We start from the raw sequence: 25,128 nt of genomic DNA on the forward strand, positions 1-25,128 counted from the left end.
GGCCTGAGACCAGGGTGCCAGCGGGAGGGGGCGCCGGGGGTCAGGTTCTGGGGAGGCCTCTGGAGGGCCACACACGGTCCCCTCTGCCGTGTCCCCACGTGGCTGTGGGCGGAGGGCAGGAAGCTCTAGGGACACCTTCGAGAGCACTAACGCACTGCGTGGGCCCCGCCGTCCTGACCTGATCTGCTCCTCGCCAGCTGCCAGGGCCCCCTCGGTGGTCAGGCTTGCGCAGGTGGATTCGGGGGACTGATTCAGTCCCCCGCAGTTGGCTTCCGCGGTCGGCCCCACCTCAGGGTCGTGGGACCTTTGTGTCGGGTTCCTCTGCTGTTCAAGGACGGGAGGACAAAGGAGGATGCGGTCACAGGGTGTTGCGGGGACACGTGGCAGGTGGACGCGTGTGCCCACGGCTTCCTAGACGGAGGGGCGTCACCGCGTCGTGGGGGTCAGGGGGCCGCCGTGCCCCAGTGTTGGGCTGGATTGTCCCCGGGGGGGTTCCACGTGTGTCCTCGCACAATGAACTGGGGGCGGGGTGTCCCTGATCCTCCGGGTGGGCGTCACCCCCAGCTCCGTCCACTGAACCTCAGGATGGGCGTCCCTCTGTCATGACACGGCGTGAGAGGGCGTCCGCATCTATTCTTCCATCCCGTGGTGGTCGCCTTACCCACGTACGTGGCACCCGTGGCCGTGAAGCGTGGCTTGTTCCGTGCTCTGTTCTGCTTTTCACACGGGTGCGTCTGCCTCTCGTGTCACGACGGGCAAGGACGGGAGGGTGTGGCAGAGCCAGTGTGGACTTACAGGCCGGCAGGGTCTCTGGCGGACAGCCTGCGTGGCGGTTTTCCGGCACGTGGCCTCTGTTTCCGGGTTCTGGAGCGTGAGCACCTTCTGGACGCTTGCCCCGAGGCCTCCCTTTATCTCTGATGCTTTCCTGCCATTGGTTCTTCCTCGGGAAGCGGCCTTGTTCCTCCCGTTGTGGGACGGGTCTCACGTGACCTGTTCGGACGACCCACAGATGCCCCAGGGCACGCGTGGAACGTTGGCGGGCACGTCCCCGCCACGTCAGGGCCCGCTCTGCGTGTGCCTCCTCGGACTGGGAGCATCTTTCTCGCTCCTGGTTTTCTGTTGAGTCCGCCTCCGGGGCAGGCCCGGGGAGCTGCTGCTGAGCAGATGTGACGTGGCGGACTGGGGTGACCGCCGGATGGTGCGGGGACCCCGGATCCCCGTGTGGGCAGTCACGGGTGCTCCCCTGGCACCCTGGCCTCGGCGTGGCTCCCAGCAGGAGCCCCGCCCCTGTCCTCTGCGGAAGAGGTCATCGGCGAGCGGCACTGTCGTCCGGGACCCGGTCGTCACGGGCACTCACTCAGCTCTGGGCGGGGGCTGCAGGTCCAGGAGACGCCTCTCTGGATCTCTTGAGCCTCCGACCCCGGGGGTGGGGGTGCTGGCCACGTGTCTTGTGTTGGCTGCCTGTGCCAGACAGGGGGCCTCCCTGAGGTACTGGGGGGGCGTGGGGAGGGCCCAGTCAGCTCTCAGGGGTCCCGGCCCCTCTGCTGGCAGGGCTGACCCTCCGGCAGAGATGCCTGGTGCACAGACCTGTCCTGCACCCCTCGGTTCTCTAGCCTCGACAGGCTCTGTGCAGGGCGGGCCGCCCCGGCCCGCTGCCTGCTGCACCCGGAAGGTGCTGGCAAGGGCGTGGCCGCCCGACCTTCATAAAACTCAGACCCCACCAATGACAGGATCCAGACTCTGGACACGGGGCTCCTCCAACACTGTGGATGCAGTGTTCGCCCCCTACTCAGGCACACGGCCCCCCCAGACCCTGGGACACAGGCTGCCCCCCCCACTCAGGCCCACGGCCCGCCCCCCCGACCCTGGGACACAGGCTGCCCCCCCCCCACTCAGGCACACAGTCCCCCCCAGACCCTGGGATACAGGCTACCCCCCCCCACTCAGGCACACGGCCCCCCCCCCGCCAGACCCTGGGATACAGGCTGCCCCCTCAACCCCCCTTCTGAGGCACACGGCCCCCCCAGACCCTGGGACACAGGCTGCCTCCCCCACTCAGGCACATGTCCCCCCCCAGACCCTGGGATACAGGCTGCCCCCCCCGCCCCCCTACTCAGGCACACCAGCCCCCAGATCTCAGACACAGCCTGCCCCCTCGACCCCCTACTCAGGCACACGGCCCCCCCAGACCCTGGGACACAGGCTGTCCCCCCACCCCCCCTACTCAGGCGCATGTCCCCCCCCCCAGACCCTGGGATACAGGCTGCCCCCCCACTCAGGCACACGGCCCCTCCCCCCAGACCCTGGGATACAGGCTGCCCCCTCAACCCCCCTTCTGAGGCACACGGCCCCCCCAGACCCTGGGACACAGGCTGCCCCCCCCACTCAGGCACATGTCCCCCCCTAGACCCTGGGATACAGGCTGCCCCCCCCCACCCCCCTACTCAGGCACACCAGCCCCCAGATCTCAGACACAGCCTGCCCCCTCGACCCCCCTACTCAGGCACACGGGCCCCCCAGACCCTGGGACACAGGCTGACTCACTCTGCCTCCCCCACTCAGGCACACGGGCCCCCAGACCTGGGACACAGGGTGCCCGCCCCCTACTCAGGCACACGGGCCCCCAGACCCTGAGAGCCCGGGGTCGCTGGCGCATGCCCAGCACGGCCCTGACCCCACTGGGTCCCTGCAATCCCCCAGCTCTTTCAGAAGCACATGGACACGTACGGTCTTAACTACGACCCCATCGAGTTAATCTGCGGCCCCTTCTACTCCATCCGGCTGCTGGCTCGCCGCTTTGCGCTCACGCTCGGCTTTGACCGCGCCCGGGAAGCCGCCCACCTGATCCAGAGGTCCGTGCCGGGGGCTGCCCTGTCCACACTGCCCCCTTCCCGACTACACCGCCCCACCTGGTACTCTGCTCGTGGTCTGGGTCCCACCTGGGGCTGTGGTCCAGGGTCCGATACCCCGCCCCCAGGTGCGAGCCCCCCCCCCCCCCCCCGCGAGTCTCCCCCTCCGTGTCCTCGGCACCTGCCCGACGCCCCGACCACCTGCCGGCATCCCCGCCCCCAGGCGCGAGTTCCTCCCCCCTCCCCCCACGCTCCCTGCCGGTCCTCGGAACCTAACCGACGCCCCGCCCACCTGCCGGCGTCCCCGCCCCCAGGCGCGAGTCCCTCCCCCCCCCCTCCCAATGCTTCCCCTGGGTCCTCGGCACCTGCCCGACGCCCCGACCACCTGCCGGCGTCCCCGCCCCCAGGCGCGAGTCCCTCCCCCCCCTCCCAATGCTTCCCCTGGGTCCTCGGCACCTGCCCGACGCCCCGCCCACCTGCCTGCGTCCCCGCCCCCAGGCGCGGGCTGGCCTACGCCTTCTCCGAGGCCCCGGTGGCAGAAGCGGAGGGGGGCCGCCAGCGCTACCCAAACCTCTGCTTCCTGCTCCTGCTGGCCGAGTTCTCCTGCAAGATCCCCCCGGCCGAGCGCGGGACCGCGTGAGTGTGCGGGGAGCCCCCGGGGGGCGGGGCTCGGGGGAGTGGGGCGGGGAGGGCGGGCGCGCAGACCAGGGAGCCGTGGGGAGCGGGGCACGCACGCGGGAGGGAGGGTTCTGGGGGGGTGGGGTACCGTCCTCTTCACGCCGCGTGTCCCGGCTCCGGCCCCGGCTCCGGCCCGTGCGCGCGCTGGAGGCCGAGGGCTCAGGGCTGGTCCGGGTCGGGGGCGCCAGGCTCCGCGCTGCAGGACTCACCTGCGCCCACCGGATGGCGCCCCTCCGGCAGGCCGTGGCGGCCCCAGGGGGAGCGGGAGGGAGGGGGGGTGGCTCCTGAGGACCTCGGTGGGGTCCCCTCCCTCGTTCCCTCCCCGTCCCCCTCCCCCACAGCCGCCCTCCCATGTTCTCTCTTTTGCCCGCAGACTCGCTCACTTCCAGGACTCCATACCCGAGGGCGTACCTAGCTTTGGGGAAGGGGATATGAACCCCCTGCTCGTGTACCGCAAGTCGCTGATGAAGACGGACTACGTGCCCCAGACCGAGGAGGAGGAGGAGCCGGCCGCCAACCCGTTCGATGCCATCTGCAAAGAGAGCAAGCGGCCGCAAGGTGCGGAGGGGGCAGGGAGGGGGGAGGGGCGAGGGGCGAGGGGTCTGGAGCGGAGAGGGGGTAGGGGAGGGGGGTCGTGAACGGAGGAGAGGGGGCGGGGGGGGGGAGGGGGAGGAAGAGGGAGGAGAACGGGGGGAGGAGGAGAAAGGAGGAGGAGAAGGGAGGAGGAGAGGGACGAGGGAGGGGTGGGGGGGAGGGAGGGGTAGGGAGGGGCGAGGGGTCGGGAGGGGGGAGGAGGAGGGGGCGGGGAGGGGGAGGGGCGAGGGGTCTGGAGCGAAGAGGGGGTAGGGGAGGGGGGCCTGGAGGGGGGAGGGGCGAGGGGTCGTGAACGGAGGAGAGGGGCGGGGGGGGGGGGGAGGGGGAGGAAGAGGGAGGAGAACGGGGGAGGAGGAGAAAGGAGGAGGAGAAGGGAGGAGGAGAGGGAGGAGGAGAGGGACGAGGGAGGGGTGGGGAGGAGGGAGGGGTAGGGAGGGGCGAGGGGTCGGGAGGGGGGAGGAGGCGGGGGCGGGGTGGGTCGGGGGCGAGGGTTCGGGAGCGGAGACGGGGTAGGGGCCGGGAGGGGTCGGGAGGGGTCGGGAGGGGGTCAGATGGGGGAGGAGGAGGGGTCGGGAGCGGAGAGGGGAGGGGCCTGGGGTCGGGAGTGGAGGGCGCGGGGCGGGGCGGCCGGCCATGGCTGACCCTCCCTGCCGTGCAGAGCTGCCCGCAGCCACCTGTTCCACCTGGACACCAGACACCTTGGCCAGCTCCTCCGCGGGGGACCGAGAGCCGAGGACCGCGTCCAGGGGCCGCAAGTCCAAGCGGTGAGCGCACCGCGGGTGCTGCTGTGCTCCTGTCCCGGGCGGGCGGGGCGGGTGCGACTGGGGTGGGGGTGGGGGTGGGGGGTCCCGCTTGAGGCCGAGGCAGGGGTGGGCTGTGTCTGGGGAGGGCAGCCAGGGAGGGGCTCTTCCCCTTCCGCCCAAAGCGTGGAATAGGGGACACAAGGGTGTTAGGGGTGCAGCTGAGCCCTCATCCTGGGGGCTGTGTCGCCTCCATGTGTCTCCGGGACCACACCCCCTCCTCCATCCCCATCCTGCCTCCCTATCCCTTGTCTCCCCATCTCTTGCCACACTGCTGCACCCTGCCGCCCCTGCCAGCGCCTCTCGCCCCAGCGGGGCCCCTGCTCTCTGGCCCTGTTTCCTGCAGCAAATGGGCCTCCATCCCCCCTGCTCCCCGAGGGGCCTCCTGCCCCCGGGCCTGTCAACAGGGACAGGGACCGGACTGGAGGCAGAGTCCCCGGAGGCCCTGGCGAGCGAACCCCTGGCGGTTCGGTCTCCCTGGCGAGCGAACCCCTTCATTCTCTGGCAGGGACATCTTTGACGTGGACTTCCTGTCGTCAGAGGATTCGGACAACTCTTCCAACGAAGACGTGGACGTGGAGGGCATCTCCGTGCAGGTCTGTGCCGGCCAGGCCTCTGGGAGGTGGCCTCGCAGGGGCGCCGACTTCGGTTCTGGAGGGTGCCCAGGGCGGGGGGCTGCCTTCCCCAGCCAGGGCCCCTGGAGGCGGGACGGATCCTCTGCCACGGGGCCTCCGGGTGACGCCGTGGCCGCTGTGCCTGTGCGGGTGCGCGCGTGTCCTTCTTTGTGCTCCCCGGAGATCCAACTCCTGGTCTGACGGCTCGACGGGTCCGGGCGGGTCCGGGCGGGGTGGTGTGCACAGCTTTGCGTTTGTCCGTCCGTGTGTCTGTGTGTGGGTCCTGAGGGCTGTCTGTCCGTCCCCAGGGAGGATCCGACTGAAGAGGAAACCCCCCACCCCGTGAGGAGCTCCCCCTCCGTTGCTGTGTTCTGTCCCCTGTGGCCACCCACTCCTGGGGTCAGGGAGCCGGTGGCCTCCGAGTTCGGCCGACCCGGGCCCTCCAGGTCTCTAGGCAATGACAGAGACCCCTGCCATCTGCACCTGTGGATCCGAACCCCTTCTGTGGGGAGAGGGCTGTGTGACCGCTGACCGGGACCTTGGGATGCCCACCCAGGTGCCTACCGGCTGGCAGCTTTCTCTCCGGGCGACTGCTGTGCTTGGCTGGACGGTTCCAGAAACCAGCTGTGTTCTCCGCCGTGGAGCATGGTGCTGGGTCCCTCGTCCTCGCGGTCCGACGTGCGGCGGCTCTGGGTGGGCCGCCGGCTGTTCCTGTCACAGCCCAGGGCCTCGCTCTCGGGCATTTTGTGACGTCCGGCGCTGTGGGCCAGCTGCGGGGCAGGGAGGGCCCCAGGGAGTCTGCAGTCTGGTAAGCACGGGGACGCTCCAGACAGACTGGCTGCGCGGACCTGAGGCAGGGGCCCGGGCTGGATGCTTTTGGGCCACCCTCCCCCGGACATGCAGGGTGGGGCCTTCTGCCCTTCAAATCTCGTGTTGGTGCCAAACCACAGACCCTTCTCGGCCACTGTGTAGAGGGGGACGGCCCCCCGCGCATCCCGCACGGAGAACCAGCCCCCCCGCCCCCCACCCCCCGCGCGTGTGCGTCGGACCCTGGCCTGGGGGTTGGCTGCCTGGGTGGGACGTCTCGTCCCCCCACCCCTCCGGTCCCGTCCCCTCCCCTCCCCTCCCCTCCATTCCGTCCCAGTCCTGTCTCCAGGACTTGGGAAGCTGCTGTAGGAAAGTGCTGCCTCCCCCTCGCCCCCCCCCACCCCCGCCCCGGCCGTGGGGTCAGGAGCACGGGCGCCTCGCCTGCAGGCCTTGCGGGGACGGCCATCTGCTGGACGCTCCAGGCCCAGGGCCTGTGACCCTCGGCCGGACCTCCCATCCCCAGAGCCGTCCGTGCCAGACGGAGTCTCCCTCGTGACACTGCCCTGTGCCCCCAGTAGCGTCGCTGCCTGGTGTCCGTGTTCTCTGTGACCTTTGTGTGCTGTGTCTGTGTTGTGGGCTGGGCGAGCCGGGCCCGGCACGGAGAGTCTGTAACTTCTTTATTTGAAAATACAAACGTGATCTCGTAAAACGTTTTTAAATCGCTATACACACCAAATAAAAGTTAACTTTACACGTTTTGTACACGTACATGAAAACGTAAGTACGCTCGAGGGGGCACACCCTCCCACACCCTGCACGGAGGGTCGTGGCCCGGGCCTTGCCCGGAGACGCTCGTGCAGACGAGACGGAAGGTCCCGGGGCTTCTGGAATGTTCCCCACCGACTCCGTGAGAACAACACGGGGCCACCCGGCACCCAGAAGTCCGCGCACGGCCGGCGACCCCGAGGCAGCTCCTTTGGAGGGGAGCCGTCGGCCAGGCCGCTAAGTGTCCACACGCCTGAACTCGACGGCTAGCGGGGACTGCTAGCCAGGGGTTCTTGCACGGGGGTCGGCCCCTCCTGGCCAGGCGGGGACAGGAGCTTCATGACCACGTGACCCGCTTCGTGTCGAATAAAAATTCGTCATCTCCTACAAATCACTTCATTTTCTATAAAGGACAGCTCAACAATCAAACAGCTTTGACTTTTACACACAAGCTGCCTCGCGTCCAGCCGGCTGGCCCGGACCCCCGGCCGCGGGCGCACATCATCACGAGGGCTGTAGGTCGGCGTCGTCGCACGCGTACTCGTACAGGTCGACGGTGCCCAGGGCCGAGGGCGCCTCGAAGAAGGGCCTCTGGGCCAGCGGAGACCTCAGGACGCTCAGCTTCTGGTCCACGGGACTGAGCTCGGCTTCGTACCTGCAAGCAGGGGCTCGTGAGTGTGCTGGGGCGCGGCCGAGGCGGGCGGCCCCCACGAGCCCCCACGCGGGCCGAGCTGTGGAAGGCCCTCCGTGAAGTGCCCGTGGCCACGGGCCGTGGGCGCCAAGGCCACCTGGCAGAACTCGGCGTTGGGTCTGGACGGATGCCGCGACCCCTGGTCGGGATGACCCATCTGCACGAAGGACTGGGGACGGGGCAGGGACGCGTGCCGACTCGCGGTCGGCGTCGTAGCCGACGTTCTAGGCCGTGCCGCGGGCCGGCGGAGAGGAGATCGAAGCGTGCTGCTCCAGGCCACGTGCCTGTCGGCGCAGAGGCCCCTGCCGACCCACGACACGCTTACGCGGCCACCGGGTACGGTTACCACAAGAGGCAAGTGCAAGGTCGGTAAGCCCCACGGGGGTCGCCAGCAACGCGCAGCGGTATGCTGCAAGTTTCGAACCTCCTCAGGGCGCCTGGGTGCCTCAGTCCGCTAAGTGTGTGACTCTCGACTTGGGCTCGGCTCACCATCTCACAGTTCGTGGGTTCGAGCCATGCGTCGCACTCTGTGCTGACAGCCGGCAGCCTACTTGGGATGCTCTCTCTCTGCCCCTGCCTTGCTCATGCTCCCGCTCTCTCTCAAGAGTAAACCTTAAAACCCCACCTTCCCGACACCCCAACATCAGGAAGCCCTTCTGTGACAGAAGGCGAGAAGATCCACGTGCTGAAAACCACAAAATATTTTCCGGCAGAAGACGAGTCAGAGACCCAACTTGGCAGACAGCGCGCACGTCTGCGGATCAGGGAGCGTGGCGTCGCGGAGAGGCCCAACACCTCCACGCCGGGTGAGATTCTCAAACACGAGTCATCAAAACTTCCGTCTGTTTTGTGACAGCACACCTGCACGAGGCCGGTGGCAACGGTTCACGTGGCCCGGAACCGAGGGGAAGCCACCCAACGTGGGTCACCTGGTGGGGGGTCGCCCGCGGCACAGAAGGGGCCCCCCCACGAGCACGGTGAACGGCACGGCTCTGCCACACCTCGGGCCCGCAGAGGCGGCGTGGAGGGACGTAGGGGTGCGCTTCCGTGACGGCCCGGAAATGCACGACGGCCGGAGGAAGGCCAGCACCTGCCAGGGGCCCAGGTGGGGAGGGGTTTGGGGGTGACGGACGCACGCCCTGCTGGATCTCAAACTCTCTTGGGAGTGGGGGTCAGGACCCTGGCGGCCCCCATGGCCGCCGAACGGGGGGCAGGGGGGTGCCTCTCCTACGCGGGCCCTGCTCCTGACCCTGTGTGACCCTGACCCGGGGGACAGGCGGCCCTGAGGGGGCAGGGGGTGGGTGGGTGAAGAGCCCTGACGGGAGCAGAGAACCCGTGTGCCGCCTGAGCCTGTCTGGTGCCTGTGTGGAGGCTGGGATGCCTGAGCCCCCCACCGTCTGCACCCCGCGCGCCCAGCCACGCTGATGCCACACGTGGTCAGCCCCGGGTGAGAGGGCGTCCATCCGCACCTGGGCCCTGATGCCCCTGTCCCCCCACAGGCCTCAGGTGCAGACACCAAAGACGAGATTCCCCACTGCAGTGGCCCCGTGAGGGTGTGTTGGGTCCCAGCTTCTGAGCTGGCCTCTCAGACCCCAGCCCCACAGTGCGTCCCCCCTGCCAGGCCCCTCGGGGAGCCCTCCACCCGGATCACTGCCTGGCCCCCGTTCGGTGTGGTGGGGGGAGGGGGACGGCTCGGCAGGTCACAGCAGCACATCGGGGAGCACGCAGCACATTGGGGTGGGCGTGGGGGACAGATGGGGACAGATCGTGCCCTGGGCGGCAGGCCTCACGCGGCCCCGCTGCAGGGCCCGCTCTGGGCCGACCTAGCTGCCGCTCGCGGGTCCCAGCCCGAGGGGACAGGAGGCAGCACTGAGGGGCTGTTTCCGGGGAGGGGGCGGGCGGGGGCCGGGCGGGTGGGCACTCGCTCCCGGGTCCCCGCATGGCCACAGAGCCTGGGGAAGGGGCCTCACGGTGGAGTTCTGCCGGGGTGAGTTTGTGTCCGGGCCGCACGGCGAGCGCCAGTTCCCTTTCGGGTTCGGGACACCCGCAGCTGCCTTTCCCTGCCCACGGGGTCCCTTCTCTTAGGGCAGACACTCGTCACACGGATGTCAGAGGCCCCACCGGAGCCAGGGGGCGGCCCCCGTGAATCGCCGGGCTCTGGACGGAGCCCGTCCGGGGTCGGGCACGTGTGGTTTGAAAGGAGGCGCCTGCCGGCCGCTCGGCACCCGCGTCCGCCCGGCTGTCCCCGCGTCCCCGCGCGCACACTCACTCACCCGTCCTCCCACGGCTCTCCCGCAGCCTCCTCGGCCACCAGGATGTCGTACTCCTCAGCCGCGTACTTCTCCCAGTCGGAGAGCTCGGGGCCCTCGCTCTCGCTCTCCTGGATGAGACACGGGCGTCACGCGGCGCAGACGCGGCCGGTACCCCGCGCGCTCCCTGCCACGCCTGCCACGCTCACCCTGAGCAGGGACACCTGTTCCTTCTGCTCGTGGTCGAGGTATTTCTCGATGTTGAAGAAGGTGTCAAAGAACACGTTGGCCAGTTTGCAGTTTTTCAGATCGTGGAGCGTGATTTTCCCTGCGGGACGTGAAGCGTTTTCAAGACGGTTACTCCCGGGGGCGTGTTCACTAGGGTCCGTCGGGGGGTACGCGTCCTAACTCGCGGAGAAACTGCACTTTGTGACACAACTGGGCAAAAACACACACGCGCAAGAGGGTCCCCAGTGTGGGCGGACGGCTGGGGGGGGGGGGGGACCAGAGGCCTGGGGTCCTGAACACTATCACGAGAGGGTCCCCGGTGTGGGCGGACGGCTGGGGGGGGCAGGCGGGACCAGAGGCCTGGGGTCCTGAACACTCGCACCAGAGGGTCCCCGGTGTGGGCGGATGGCTGTAGGGGGGGCAGCGGGGACCAGAGGCCTGGGGTCCTGAACACTCGCACCAGAGGGTCCCCGGTGTGGGCGGACGGCTGGTGGGGGGGGGCGGAGACCAAAGGCCTGGGGTTCTGTGTGGCCCGAAATGGGTGAGAGGACGCACGCACGTGGAGGAGGAGCGCAGGAACAGAGAGGAACTCGGCCACCAGGGGGCGCCCGCCACCCACATCACGGAGCCAACGACCGGGACGGCAGCAGGGACGGCAGCAGGGCCGGCAAGCTGCGGCCAGGACCCGGGATGAGGGGCAAACACAGCGAACACCCCAAGACCGTGTTTCCTCCGGACACGGAAACACGAGACTAACGGCGGCCTCACGGCCCGGAACAGCCTCCCTCCGTCCCTCTCAAGGTGCCCTGGGGTCCCTCCTTGTGCCACCGCGGGCCTGCCCGTTGGTCACGGGCTTCTCAGCTGAGGGGTGTCAGGGGACCCCCCTCCGCCCCCCCGACTCCCTGGCCGACCCCGCGGTGTGGGCGCCAGGGGCAGGGACCGGAGCCGGTCGGGGCGGGGGGGGGGGGGGCCGGTGTCCACGGTGCCGTCCCACACCGGGAGTCTGGGCTCCGTCTCGCCAAGGTGGGACGCGCGGGAGACCCAGGGTCAGGGACATCCACCTTCCCGACGCGGGCGGGCGGGCGGGCGGGACGGGGGTCCTCAGCTGACAGCCCAGGGCCTTTCCCAGGTGAGGGCTGAGGGGACCCTGGGGCCTGGGAGGGCGCCGGAAGCGAAGCCACGGGACCAGGGGCACCAGCAGCTCCCCCTGCCCTGGGTGGGGTCCTGCGATGTGTTTGGTCCGAGCCCTCCCCGAGGCCCCGCCCACCGCGTCACCGACTCGGGGCGGGGCCGGCCGACTGGGGGCGGGGCCGGCCGACTGGGGGCGGGGCCGGCCGGCACCAGAGTGGGCGTCCCTCGCGTGGGCGTCCCTCGCGTCAGACGGCCTGTCCTCCTCCGCGGGAGCGTCTCTCACACGGGGGGCACCCCGCGTCACACGGGGATGTCCCTTCCAGGGGGGACCCGCGCTCAAGCGCAGCTGCCCGCACCTGGAGGCGTCCCACCTCCCAGGGAGAGCCGCCCCTCACTCGGGGTCCCTCACACAGGAGGCATCACCATGACAGGGGCACGTTTCCTCCCGCGGGGCAACGTCCCACAATGGGGGGGCACCCCAAACTGAGAACATCCCACACGGGTGGCCCCTCACAGGTCCCAGGGGTCCTTCCCTCACACAGCAGGGGGCATCTCATCTCAGGGGAGGGGCATCTCCTCACACACACGGCGGGGGGGGGGGGGCCCTCTTCTCATAGGGGTGGGGTCTCCTCACACACTGGGGGTGCATCTCCTTCCACACGGGGGGGGGGCACCTCCTCACACACGGGGGGGGGCATCTCACACGAGGGGGGCATCTCCTCACGGGGGGGGCCTTTCCTCACATGGGGGGGGCACCTCCTCACGGGGGGGGGGGGACATCTCCTCACACACTGGGGGTGTATCTCCTTCCATACGTGGGGGCATCTCCTCAAACACGGGGGGGGGCATCTCACACACGGGGGGGCACCTCCTCACACGGGGGGGGGCATCTCACACGGGGGGGGGCATCTCCTCACACGGGGGGGCATCTCACACGGGGGGGGGCATCTCCTCACGGGGGGGGGCATCTCCTCACACACGGGGGGGGGCATCTCCTCACACGGGGGGGGGCACCTCCTCACACGGGGGGGGGACATCTCACGGGGGGGGGGGGCCTCTCACACACGGGGGGGGGCCTCTCGTTACACGGGGGGTCATCTCACACACGGGGGGGGGGCATCTCACACACGGGGGGGCCTTTCCTCACACGGGGGGGGCCTTTCCTCACACGGGGGGGGCATCTCACACGGGGGGGGGCATCTCCTCACGGGGGGGGCATCTCCTCACGGGGGGGGCATCTCCTCACACGGGGGGGGACATCTCACGGGGGGGGGGCCTCTCCTCACACACGGGGGGGGCCTCTCGTTACACGGGGGGGCATCTCCTCACACACGGGGGGGGCATCTCCTTCCACACGGGGGGGCACCTCCTCACACGGGGGGGGGGGGCATCTCACACGAGGGGGGGCATCTCCTCACGGGGGGGACATCTCCTCACACACTGGGGGTGCATCTCCTTCCATACGTGGGGGCATCTCCTCAAACACGGGGGGGGGGGCATCTCCTCACACACGGGGGGGGGCACCTCCTCACACGGGGGGGCCTTTCCTCACACGGGGGGGGCATCTCCTCACCGGGGGGGGCCTCTCCTCACACACGGGGGGGGCCTCTCGTTACACGGGGGGGCATCTCCTCACACACGGGGGGGCCTCTCCTCACACGGGGGGGGCATCTCCTCACGGGGGGGGCATCTCCTCACACACGGGGGGGTGCACCTCCTCACACGGGGGGGGGCATCTCCTCACGGGGGGGGCCTCTCGTCCCACGGGGGGGCGTCTCCTGACACAGGGGGGGCATCTCCTCACACACGGGGGGGGCACCTCCTCACACACGGGGGGGGCAACTCCTCACACGGGGGGGCCTCTCCTCACCGGGGGGGGGGGGGACTTTCCTCACACGGGGGGGGCATCTCCTCACGGGGGGGGCATCTCCTCACACACGGGGGGGTGCACCTCCTCACACGGGGGGGGGCAATCTCCTCACGGGGGGGGCCTCTCGTCCCACGGGGGGGCGTCTCCTGACACACAGGGGGGGCATCTCCTCACACACGGGGGGGGCACCTCCTCACACACGGGGGGGGCAACTCCTCACACGGGGGGGCCTCTCCTCACACGGGGGGGGGGCATCTCCTCACCGGGGGGGGGGGGACTTTCCTCACACGGGGGGGGCATCTCCTCACACGGGGGGGACATCTCACGGGGGGGGCCTCTCCTCACACACGGGGGGGGCCTCTCGTTACACGGGGGGGCATCTCCTCACACACGGGGGGGGCATCTCCTCACACACGGGGGGGGGCACCTCCTCACACGGGGGGGCCTCTCCTCACGGGGGGGGCCTCTCCTCACACACGGGGGGGGCCTCTCGTTACACGGGGGGGCATCTCCTCACACACGGGGGGGGCACCTCCTCACACACGGGGGGGGGCACCTCCTCACACGGGGGGGCCTCTCCTCACACGGGGGGGGCATCTCCTCACGGGGGGGGCCTCTCGTCCCACGGGGGGGCATCTCCTGACACACGGGGGGGGCATCTCCTCACACACGGGGGGGGGCACCTCCTCACACGGGGGGGGGCATCTCCTCACGGGGGGGGCCTTCTCGTCCCACGGGGGGGCGTCTCCTGACACACGGGGGGGGCATCTCCTCACACATGGGGGGGGCACCTCCTCACACACGGGGGGGGCAACTCCTCACACGGGGGGGCCTCTCCTCACACGGGGGGGGCATCTCCTCACGGGGGGGGCATCTCCTCACACGGGGGGGCCTCTCCTCACACGGGGGGGGGCACCTCCTCACGGGGGGGGCATCTCCTCACAGGGGGGGGCATCTCCTCACGGGGGGGGCATCTCCTCACATACGGGGGGGGGCATCTCCTCACACACGGGGGGGGCACCTCCTCACACGGGGGGGCCTCTCCTCACAGGGGGGGGCATCTCCTCACGGGGGGGGCATCTCCTCACATACGGGGGGGGGCATCTCCTCATACACGGGGGGGGCATCTCCTCACACGGGGGGGCCTCTCCTCACACGGGGGGGGGGCATCTCCTCACGGGGGGGGGCATCTCCTCATACACGGGGGGGGGCATCTCCTCACTCAGGGGGCGGCATCTCCTCACACGGGGGGGGCACCTCCTCACACGGGGGGGGGGACATCTCACGGGGGGGGGGGCCTCTCCTCACACACGGGGGGGGCCTCTCGTTACACGGGGGGGCATCTCCTCACACACGGGGGGGGGCATCTCCTCACACACGGGGGGGCCTCTCGTTACACGGGGGGGCATCTCCTCACACACAGGGGGGGGCATCTCCTCACACACGGGGGGGGCACCTCCTCACACGGGGGGGCCTCTCCTCACACGGGGGGGGGCATCTCCTCACGGGGGGGGGCATCTCCTCACACATGGGGGGGGGCACCTCCTCACACGGGGGGGCATCTCCTCACACACGGGGGGGGCAACTCCTCACACGGGGGGGCCTCTCCTCACACGGGGGGGGGGGGCATCTCCTCACGGGGGGGGCCTCTCCTCACACGGGGGGGGGGCCTCTCCTCACACGGGGGGGGGCATCTCCTCACGGGGGGGGCATCTCCTCACACGGGGGGGGCCTCTCGTCACACGGGGGGGCGTCTCCTGACACACGGGGGGGGGGCGATCTCACACGGGGGCATCTCTTCCCTCTAGGGGCAGCAGCGTCTCCTCACACGGGACGTTACCTTCGCTCTGGGGCTTCACCAGGTCCAGCATCTGGCACAGGCAGTCCTCGAAGGGCAGGGCCTCGATGGCCATGCTGTCCAGCCTGCGGCACTGCTCCTCGTAGAAGTACTCCAGTTCGAACATGGACAGGGCCCCGTCCCCGTCCAGGTCCATGCAGCGGAACCAGTACTCGATGCTGCGGTCACGGCGGGTCAGGGCGAGCCTCCGTCAGCCCGGCCGGCCGGGACGCGAGGACCCCGGCCCGGCCCCCCCCCGGGACGCGGCCCTGCTGGCGCCCACGCTCGGGGACGACCGCCACCCCAGGGCTTCCGACCGCCGTACCCAACAGACCGCGCGACAGCGCCGAAACGCGTACCTGGTTGGAGTTTTTTTGTCTTCCTCAGAGATCAGAAACCAGACAAAGTCGGCGTAGCTGATCTTTCCTTCCTTCTGTACTTTTCTGCCCCTGGGTTCCGGGCCGAGAGCAGCGGACGAAACGGGGTCAGGGGGAGGCGGCCTGAGGCGGGACGTCCCCGCCCGCTCCCCGCCGGGAGTGGGGCCTGGCGTTTGGCCCCGTCCGGCACTCGGCTCCCGCCGGGGGAGGCCCGAGAGGACGCGCGCCCCCATGGTGGGGGGGGGTTACCCTGCGACCGCGGATGGGGCAGGGGTGGCCACACGGCCTTAGTCACGGCCGCCGCGTGGCCTCCGACGGCCCTACTCCAGGGCTCCCTCAGATGCCCCGGGCCTGACGTGACCCACCCACACGGGGCCGTCCTCAACCACCCCTCACTGATGACCTCTTGTGACAACAGCGTTCGCCCCCTTCTGACCTCACGTGACACAGACCTGCATCCCCTCGTTTATGATCTCACGTAACAGACGCGTGTGTGTCCCCTCTGATATCACGCGACGGACCTACGTCTCCCTTTCCCATGAGCTCGTGTGACAATGGCAAGTATCCTCCCTTACGTATGACCTTGCGTGACAACAGCACGTGTGTCCTCCTCATGACCTCACGTGACAAGAGCACTCATTCTCGACACAGGACAAGTTCACATGAGGCAGCGAACGAGACAGAACGGGACACAGGGCTCAGAACACGGGCCGCAATCACCAGAAAACCCAAGAAGCGGTGGCTGTGACACGTACCTGGTCACCGCCCCTGAGAATATCCTCTCGATCATCTTGGTGGACAGAGCTGTGGAAACGGAATCGGGCCGTGAGCAGCGGGCACACGCCCGCGGTCATGGCCCGACCTCAAGCGAGCGGGGCCGGCCGGGCGGGCTCGGGTCAGGAACGCCGAGACCCGGGCCAAGCGGGGGTGCCACAGAGGGCCCGAGTCCCGCACGTGTCCTCCCCGGGGTGCCACCCAAGGACGGAGCCCAAATCCAAGCCGCGAGAGTGGAAAGCCGACCCGGGTGCTCCGAGAAGAAACGCGCTGGGAAGAGCACAACACGTGTCTATTCCCGTTTCCAGGGGCCCCGACTCCCAACTCTCTCCCTTCGTGATCAAAACCAAACGCGTCCAGCTGACCCGACAGAGGGGAAGTGACCACATCGGTCAGCGGAGGTGCCGGGCCCGACCCGGCACTGAGCCGGGAGCTCCAACAACACACATTCATCCTCCCCCAGGGCTGCTTCCTCCTGAGGCCTGTCTCCTGGGCGTGTAGACGCTGTCTTCTCCCCGTGTCCTCACGCGGTCACCCCTCTGTGCGTGCCTGTGTCCTCGTCCCCTCTTCTCGTAAGGACGCCAGCCCTATGGGATCACGGCCCACTCGACCGACCTCACTTTACCTTAATCCCCTCTTTTTAAAAACCCACCTCCACTGACAGGGCCATTCTCGGGTCCTGGGAGGCATGGCTCCGAAAACGAATTGGGCGGGGGGGGGCTCAGAGCAGCCCATTCCAAGCACCGTGCCCACAAGACAGGGAAACGAAGACAGCGTCTGTCCACGTCTCCCATTTCATGCTACGCCAATGAATGTCGCCCTGATACGAAATGACCGGATGCTACAAGAGGCTCAACTGTGTCTCCCCAAAACACACGCCTGCATCCTGGTTCCTGGCATCCGGAGGTGGGTCCTTAATTGGCAACAGGTGTTTGCAGACGTGATTAAGTGAAAGACCTGAAACGAGGTCACCCTGAATGATCAAGGTGGCCCTAAAGACAATGAGCGTCCTCGTAAGAGACAGAAGAGAGACGCAGACACAGAGGAGAAACCATGTGAAGGCAGAGGCAGAGACGGGAGGGACGCGGCCACGAGCCCAGGAATGCCTGGAGCCTCAACAGCTGGAAGAGGCAGGAAGGACCCTTCCCTGGAGCCTCTGGAGGGACTGTGCTCCTGCCCCGCCTGGATCTCAGCGGCTCGGCCCCGCCAGGATTTCACGAGCCTTGCCTGCTGGATCTCAGCGACCCTACCTTGCCTGGATCTCAGTGGTCCTGCCTGAATCTCAGTGGTCCTGCCCTGCCTGGATCTCAGTGGCCCTGCCCTGCCTGGGTCTCAGCGGCCCTGCCCCTCCTGGATCTCAGTGGCCCTGCCCTGCCTGGGTCTCAGCGGCCCTGCCCCTCCTGGATCTCAGCAGCCCTGTCCCTCCTGGATCTCAATGGCCCTGGGCTGCCTGGATCTCAGGGGTCCTGCCCTGCCTGGGTCTCAGGGGTCCTGCCCTGCCTGGGTCTCAGTGGTCCTGCCCTTCCTGGATCTCAGCAGCCCTGACCCTCCTGGTTCTCAGTGGTCCTGCCCTTCCTGGATCTCAGCGGCCCTGACCCTCCTGGTTCTCAGTGGTCCTGCCCTGCCTGGATCTCAGCGGCCCTGCCCCTCCTGGTTCTCAGTGGTCCTGCCCTGCCTGGATCTCAGCGGCCCTGCCCCTCCTGGATCTCAGTGGCCCTGCCCCTCCTGGATCTCAGCGGCCCTGCCCTGCCTGGATCTCAGTGGCCCTGCCCTGCCTGGGTCTCAGCGGCCCTGCCCCTCCTGGATCTCACTGGCCCTGCCCTGCCTGGGTCTCAGCGGCCCTGCCCCTTCTGGATCTCAGTGGTCCTGCCCTTCCTGGATCTCAGCGGCCCTGCCCTGCCTGGATCTCAGCGGCCCTGCCCCTCCTGGATCTCAGCAGCCCTGTCCCTCCTGGATCTCAGTGGCCCTGCCCCTCCTGGATCTCAGTGGTCCTGCCCTGCCTAGATCTCAGTGGTCCTATCCCTCCTGGATCTCAGTGGCCCTGCCCTGCCTGGATCTCAGTGGCCCTGCCCTGCCTGGGTCTCAGCGGCCCTGCCCCTCCTGGATCTCAGTGGCCCTGCCCTGCCTGGGTCTCAGCGGCCCTGCCCCTTCTGGATCTCAGTGGTCCTGCCCTGCCTGGATCTCAGCAGCCCTGACCCTCCTGGTTCTCAGTGGTCCTGCCCTGCCTGGATCTCAGCGGCCCTGCCCCTCCTGGTTCTCAGTGGTCCTGCCCTGCCTGGATCTCAGCGGCCCTGCCCCTCCTGGATCTCAGCAGCCCTGCCCTGCCTGGATCTCAGTGGCCCTGCCCCTCCTGGATCTCAGCAGCCCTGTCCCTCCTGGATCTCAGTGGCCCTGCCCCTCCTGGATCTCAGTGGCCCTGGGCTGCCTGGATCTCAGGGGTCCTGCCCTGCCTGGGTCTCAGGGGTCCTGCCCTGCCTGGGTCTCAGTGGTCCTGCCCTTCCTGGATCTCAGCAGCCCTGACCCTCCTGGTTCTCAGTGGTCCTGCCCTTCCTGGATCTCAGCGGCCCTGCCCCTCCTGGTTCTCAGTGGTCCTGCCCTGCCTGGATCTCAGCGGCCCTGCCCCTCCTGGTTCTCAGTGGTCCTGCCCTGCCTGGATCTCAGCGGCCCTGCCCCTCCTGGATCTCAGTGGCCCTGCCCCTCCTGGATCTCAGCAGCCCTGCCCTGCCTGGATCTCAGCGGCCCTGCCTGGATCTCAGCGGCCCTGCCTGGATCTCAGACTGTGGTCTGCAGAAGTGGAGGAGGAGAACTTCCTGCCGCGGGATGGCCCTGGTTTGTGTGGAAACTTCTGCACAGCCGTCCTGGGCATCGCTGCTTCGTAAATTCTTTGACTCTGGAGTTTTGGTCTTCAGACAAAAACAGGATACCGTTCTATTGCTTTAGGCCCTGAGCTATGGCAGCCCCAGGAAATATGCCCTCTCACTTGGATGTGGAGATCCAGAGACTGAAAACACGGAGCCTCGAAGGAAATGTACCTTGTGGCTGCAGGGGAAGAAGTCACCCCCGACCCCCTCTGCCTGGCTGCCGCCGCCCACGTCAGACAACCCTGTGGGCCCCAACGCTCTCACAGGTGGGGCCGGCTTACGTGGGCAGGTCGGCCCCCCGTGTGTCCACGTGTTGCCGTCTTCCGTGTGCATGTGTCCCACGTGCGTCCCTGTCTCTAGTGCTGTGCCCCGCACGTCCCGTGTCTACCCCGTGTGTGCCCTGCACGTCCCACGTGTCCGCCCGTCTCACGTATTGTGCCCCGAGCGTCCCGTGTGTCTCCATATCCCGTGTGTGCTGCGGGTCGCATGTATGTCCGTGTCTCACGAATGCCCTGCAAGTGCCACGTGTGTTCCTGTCTCACGCGTGCACGTCCCGCGTCTCCCGTGTGTGTCCCGCAACCACAGACCACTCCCGGAGACAGGAGAGGTGAACGGGAGAGGAAGGCGGTTTTAGGCATCGGGCCACAGGCCCGGGGGAGGCGGCCATGGCCAGTGGCACCGGCCAGAGCTGAGTACCCAAGGGGGCGACGCTCGTGGGCCCCCTCGTCCCACGCAGGCCGCGAGCTCACCGTGGTCATTGTGCCGGGCCAGGTCCTGGGAATCGATGAGAAGGTCGTGGTCCGTGTCCAGCTCCCAGAACTTGCAGTAAATCACATAGAAGTGCTCGTACGAGAAATACTCTGTCAGCTGGTTGATGTCTGCTTCCTCTTCCAAGAGCGCCACGTTCTGCCAACACAAACCCAACAAACCTGCTACCCTCCTCTCGGCGTGATCCCCACGGGAGGGGGCCCCTCGTGGGTGGGACCGCCGGGCAGCTCACGTCACAACAGGCCCGAGGGGTGGGAGCACGGCACCCGGGTCAGGAGCCCACCCAGGCGAGGGTCCGGCCCGAGACTTGGCGCGGCTGCCGCTGTCTGCGAGAGGCAGTCCTGCGGGTGTCCACGCTCTCACCGCTGTGGCCTCCTGATGAGGACGGGTCAGCCCTGTCCTCATTAACGTCCACACGTCCGCAGAACCCGAGTGAGGAGGGCACCCCGCACCCCAGTTCCCACAGTCCTGCAATGGATGCTGGGAGGTCTGGGTAGACGGTTGGGTAGAGGGTGGAGGATGAAGAACGGAACAACAGAATGATGGAAGAACGGTGGAGGGAGAATGGAAGGGTGGAGGATGGAGGAAGGAGGGTCGGAGGATGGAGGAAGGAGGGTCGGAGGATGGAGGAAGGAGGGTGGAGGATGGGTGGAGGAGGGTGGAGAATGGATGCAGGGTGGATGGAGAAGGGTGGAGGATGGGTGGAGAGGGTGGAGGAGGGATGGAGGACGGTGGAAGATGGAAGGAGGAGGGTGGAGGATGAATGGAGGACGGTCTAGGTTGGATGGAGGAGGATGCAGGAGGACGGAGGAGGGTCAGAACGCAAGATGGCAGACGGAAAGGCAGGTGGGTATGAGTAATGGGTGTACATAGGCCCTGTGTCCCTGCTGGCCGGCCGCCTACCTGCAGGAACGTGCTTCTCCGGAGCTCCGCACACGTGATCCTCCCCGACCAGGACCTGTTGACGGTGTAGAAGATCCTCTGTATGACCTGCAGGGGAAAGGCCGTCAGCGGAGCGCCCGGACCCCCGGCGACGCAGGACCCCGTGTCTCGGGCCAAGGCCCCGCCCTGCACGTGCCCGACAGCCGCGTCAGGGATGGGCACGCTTCTGGGTCACGGGGAGGCGCCAAGGGGGCCCACGGGGTCTGTCCGCCCACTAGCAGCGGCCCGGCCTGCGCAGGTGGGTCCGTGCGGGCGACGGACGCACCTGAGCTGGGATGGGGCTGTGGGCAGGACTTCCCGGAAGGCCAGGAGTCCTCACGGCGCGCTCAGGGAACGACCTGCTCTGACCACGTCCACAAACACAAGTCACCACCGGGTCGGGAGCATCAGTGGAAGGCCGGAGAGGGCTGCACACCAGGCTCGGCTCTGAATCCCAGATGGGGACGGCCTGTCCTCACCTGTCCTCACCCAGGACATCCGTCACCTGTCGTCACCTGTCCTCGTCCCATGACATCCCTCACCTGTCTCACCTGTCCTCGTCCCAGGACATCCCTCACATGTCTCACCTGTCCTCGTCCCAGGACATCCCTCACCTGGCCTCACCTGTCCTCGTCCCATGACATCCCTCACCTGGCCTCACCTGTCCTCGTCCCATGACATCCCTCACCTGTCTCACCTGTCCTCGTCCCAGGACATCCCTCACCTGTCCTCACCTATCCTTGTCCCAGGACACCTATCACTTGCCTTTGTCCCAAGACATCCCTCACCTGTCCCTGCCCGTGAGGACAGAATGTGCGTGAAGGGTGCACATACAAAGCCTTGTGCATGTTTGGCACCCAGTGTCCTTGGTTACCACTCACAACTGCGGTCACCTTCCCTTCACGATGACCCCTAATGCCGGTGACAGGGGAACCAGGACAGGATGGCGTGTGGCCTCCCCAGGCAAACACAGAGCTCCTCTCGTGCACATCCCGTGTCACAGAACACGCGTGTGTACCCGGCCAGAAAGCCCACCCGCACGCCGGGCTCAGGCACTGGGGAGAGGGGAGCCCGCTCGGGAGGAGAGTGCTGGCTGGTGGGCGGGCGAGGGCCAGGCCCTTCGTCCCAGGCCGCCCTTTCATGTGCCCAGGGGCTGGGGACAGGGCCGGGCAGTGAGTCCCTGCCTCCCGGGCAGGCTGGCCCCTGGCCACGACGCTTCAAAGAGCAGGTAAGTGCCGTCCCGGAGCTGAGACGTCCTCCCAGGCTCAGCGGCCCCAGCCCAGCCCTCTCCCGCCCAGGGAGGGAGAGCAGACAGGTCTTGGGGACGCCCCCTCCCTCGTGCTAGAGTCTCACTGCTGGACGTGTGGCAAGACCCGCGAGGCGCTTCCTGCGCTCGCGGCGCTCCGTGCCCGCAGACGGGACCTCCGCCTCTCAGTGCCCCTCGCCCGGGACCCACTGGGGAGACGGTGCCAACACCTTATTCACAGGTGAGAGACCCGGGGTCAGAAGGGCCACAGCCCGGGCACCCAGGGGCAGCGGACTGTGTCCGTGTACTCACGGTGGTGATGTAGCGGGAGTGGAACTCAGACGCCTCCTTCAGGAAGGCCAAGCCCGGGTGCGTGTTCACCACGTCCTGTGCACGCGAGACAAGACGGAGGTGGGGGACGCGCACTGTGCCCGCCGAGCCCTGGAGCCCGTCTGCCGCGTGCCCCCACGGCTTCGGCATGGACGCCCGCCAGGCGTGGTGGCGGTGTGAGCGTGTCGCTGCCTCACCCACGGGCTCGGGGACCACGGCCGGTTCCCGGGAGTCCGCACGGCACCTGTCCCCAGCAGCCGAGACCCGACGGGACAAACACGGAACAGCCCCCACGCAGTGGCACGCGTGCGACACCCTCACTTCCGAACGGCACCCACGGGAGCCTTCAGGTCATGTCTGCGGGGATAAGTGCGCTACCGGGAAGGGCTGCGTGGAAAATGCCGCAACGCGAGAACCGCCCAGGCTCGAGGACCGCGCTCAGGCCGCGCGACACCCCGCACGGGCGTGGAGGGGAGGGGAGCGGAGCGCTGTGTGCGGAGGACGTTCTGGAACGCCACAGCCCGTGCCTACGCCGCAGGGGAGCCCGCCAGGGGCCGGACTCCCCCCTCCACGGCCCCGCCACTCACACACGCTCGCACCGCGCGGGCCACGCGCGGTCCCGCCAGCGACGCGGGCTCGAAGGGGCGGGTCCCCGAGCCGTGTGTGTGGAACGCGCTACCCTGAGGAAAGGGAGCCCCGTCTCGCAGCTGGCACGCGGCGCGGAGGCAGGGGCAGAGCCGTGAGGAGGGGAGAAGGTGCACGAGGCGCAGACGTGGGCGCACCTGTAGGAAGGGGACGAAGTCCTCCTGCACCAGGTAGTTACAGCCGGGATTCATGAGCAGGTGGACGAACTTGGCCGCGTCGTCGTGGCAGTTCTGGAGGATCCTGCAGCGACAGAGGACATGCCGGCGGTCCCCCCATGCCACGTCCACGAGGCCCCTCCCAGACGCGGGCGGCGGACGGACGCCGGGCCCCCCACCCTGGAGGCCAGCCCCCTGCTCTCGCCATCTCGGCCGCAGGAGCCCGGGCCCGTGACGTCCCCCCTCCCGACACCCGCCCCCCGCGCTCCCGCCTGGGACTCACTTTCTCCACATGGCGACGAACTTGTGCACGGACACGGAGCCCGTGCGCTCTCCCCCGGCACTGCAGAAGAGCGGTCCCTTCCAGTACAGCGGGCAGCCACAGGCCTACGGGACGGGGGCACAAGCGGGCGGTCAGCGCCTCCCGGGCCCCCACCACGGCCACCACACCCCGCGCTCCCACGGGGACGCCGCAGACAACTTCTGCTGCGCCAAGACCCCTCTGGAAGCCCATGAGCCCCGCACACACGAGCTCCAGTGAGCCGTGAAACACACGGCGTGCGTCCTTCCCCGTGCACCAGGGGACAGCATCTGTCACATCGGGTGACGGGAAGGCAGCTTGAGGACGGGGAACGGACCACCCCCTGACCAGCACACAGTCTACCGGCAGGCAACCAGCAGGTGCCCAAACTCTGCACGTCTAGAAACACCTCATGATAAACACAGACGATAGGACAGACAGCGTAAATTAGGAAGGGCTCCGAAATGCAACAGTGAAAACGCCGTCCATCGGATTCACCAAACGAGCGTTGACAGGGGCGTTCGGCCCGCATAGCAGCACAGAAGGCTGAACGCCGGCAATCCAAGGTCCTACCGCAAAAAAAGCAAACAAAAGAAGAAACACAGAACAGGCAGAAATGAAGACGAAAGAGAGCAAATATCTTAATACGGAAAATCAGCAAAACCGAAAGTCCGTTCTTTGAACATGTAAAAAAGACTGTAACGCCCCTCAGAAATACTCGTCAACTACTAAAGAAAACACAAGTTACGAACGTCCGCTGTCACGGCAGTTCCCACACGTGACAGAAAGGCAGGAAGCGCGTGACACCAATGACTTCACGCCAACACGTGCCACAGCTTTGGGGACACGCACAGACTCCCGGATCCAGGGGTCTAACCAAATGGACACAAGAAAAGGTCTGAACAGTTCTATGCAGCTGCAAAAAAGCCTTAACTCCAGACTTTCCCACAAGGAAAAGTCCGGGCCCCAAAAGTCCGCCAACGAGCTTGTTCAAATATTTACGGAAGAAATCACATGCACCGCACACAAACTCTTCCAGAGACTGAAAGTAAGGGGCATTTGGTAATTCTCATTACGAGGGCTGCACATATACTGACGTGTGTCAGGAACGCGAGGAGAATTAGGAGCCGGTTATCCATCGCGATCAGTAATGCAGAAATGTCACAGAAAACGCATCGTGAACCGATTGAACTCGACCATTAAACAAACAGCGATGAAGAAACAGCACACGGAGAAACTATGAACAGAGACGTACCTTCTTCCTTTAATGTTTTTTTGTAATGTCTACCCCCAGTGTGGGGCGCGAACACACAGCCCCAAGACCAGGAGTCACGCACGCCACAGCCTGGGCCAGCCAGCTGCCGCGGGAACACTTACCGCGATGAAGGGAATCCACACAAGGCCCGCGGCTCGCGTCACGTGCCAGGGTGATGCGTGCAGTCCCCGTGCCTGAGCCGGGACCCAAGCCAGGGCACCAGTGCTGCAGGCCGGCCCGGCCAGGCGCCGCGGCCGGAGAAGACAGGCCGCACAGGAGGCCCCGAGAGTGTGGAAGTCACAAACGTGTGGCAGGGCGTGCGGGAACGCGCAGGGACTCGGAGGGCAGTGAGGACGCGCCCGGGAGGAAGCACAGCCACGTC

General features: G+C 67.7%; 2 protein-coding genes and 1 long non-coding RNA gene across 9 annotated transcripts in view; 1 reads left to right on the plus strand and 2 right to left on the minus strand.

Annotated features, from left to right (window-relative positions):
- Positions 1-7,093, plus strand: part of LOC102901245 (cohesin subunit SA-2-like) — a 41,520-nt gene extending 34,427 nt beyond the window's left edge. For all 3 annotated transcript variants that reach the window (XM_045051187.1, XM_045051189.1, XM_045051188.1), the window contains 6 exons: positions 2,701-2,852; positions 3,348-3,485; positions 3,901-4,085; positions 4,780-4,885; positions 5,430-5,517; positions 5,844-7,093. In XM_045051187.1, coding sequence (XP_044907122.1) covers positions 2,701-2,852; positions 3,348-3,485; positions 3,901-4,085; positions 4,780-4,885; positions 5,430-5,517; positions 5,844-5,858 — 684 coding nt within the window. In that variant the 3' untranslated portion in view covers positions 5,859-7,093. The remainder of the gene's footprint in view (positions 1-2,700; positions 2,853-3,347; positions 3,486-3,900; positions 4,086-4,779; positions 4,886-5,429; positions 5,518-5,843) is intronic.
- On the minus strand, positions 71-4,052 carry LOC111558782. Its single transcript, XR_002739924.2, has 2 exons — positions 3,939-4,052; positions 71-1,491 (listed from the first exon to the last, which is right to left on the minus strand). It is a non-coding gene; the product is annotated as an uncharacterized LOC111558782 (long non-coding RNA).
- The window catches only part of PPP2R3B (protein phosphatase 2 regulatory subunit B''beta), a 62,071-nt gene continuing 43,945 nt past the window's right edge, over positions 7,003-25,128 (minus strand). For all 5 annotated transcript variants that reach the window (XM_045051192.1, XM_023249514.2, XM_045051193.1 and 2 more), the window contains 11 exons: positions 23,474-23,577; positions 23,173-23,275; positions 22,373-22,447; positions 20,797-20,883; positions 19,875-20,031; positions 16,246-16,294; positions 15,473-15,562; positions 15,117-15,292; positions 10,257-10,375; positions 10,072-10,178; positions 7,003-7,762 (listed from right to left, as the gene is read on the minus strand). In XM_045051192.1, coding sequence (XP_044907127.1) covers positions 7,612-7,762; positions 10,072-10,178; positions 10,257-10,375; positions 15,117-15,292; positions 15,473-15,562; positions 16,246-16,294; positions 19,875-20,031; positions 20,797-20,883; positions 22,373-22,447; positions 23,173-23,275; positions 23,474-23,577 — 1,218 coding nt within the window. In that variant the 3' untranslated portion in view covers positions 7,003-7,611. The remainder of the gene's footprint in view (positions 7,763-10,071; positions 10,179-10,256; positions 10,376-15,116; positions 15,293-15,472; positions 15,563-16,245; positions 16,295-19,874; positions 20,032-20,796; positions 20,884-22,372; positions 22,448-23,172; positions 23,276-23,473; positions 23,578-25,128) is intronic.

This window comes from Felis catus, chromosome X (genome assembly GCF_018350175.1).
Source record: "Felis catus isolate Fca126 chromosome X, F.catus_Fca126_mat1.0, whole genome shotgun sequence".
NCBI lineage: Eukaryota > Metazoa > Chordata > Mammalia > Carnivora > Felidae > Felis > Felis catus.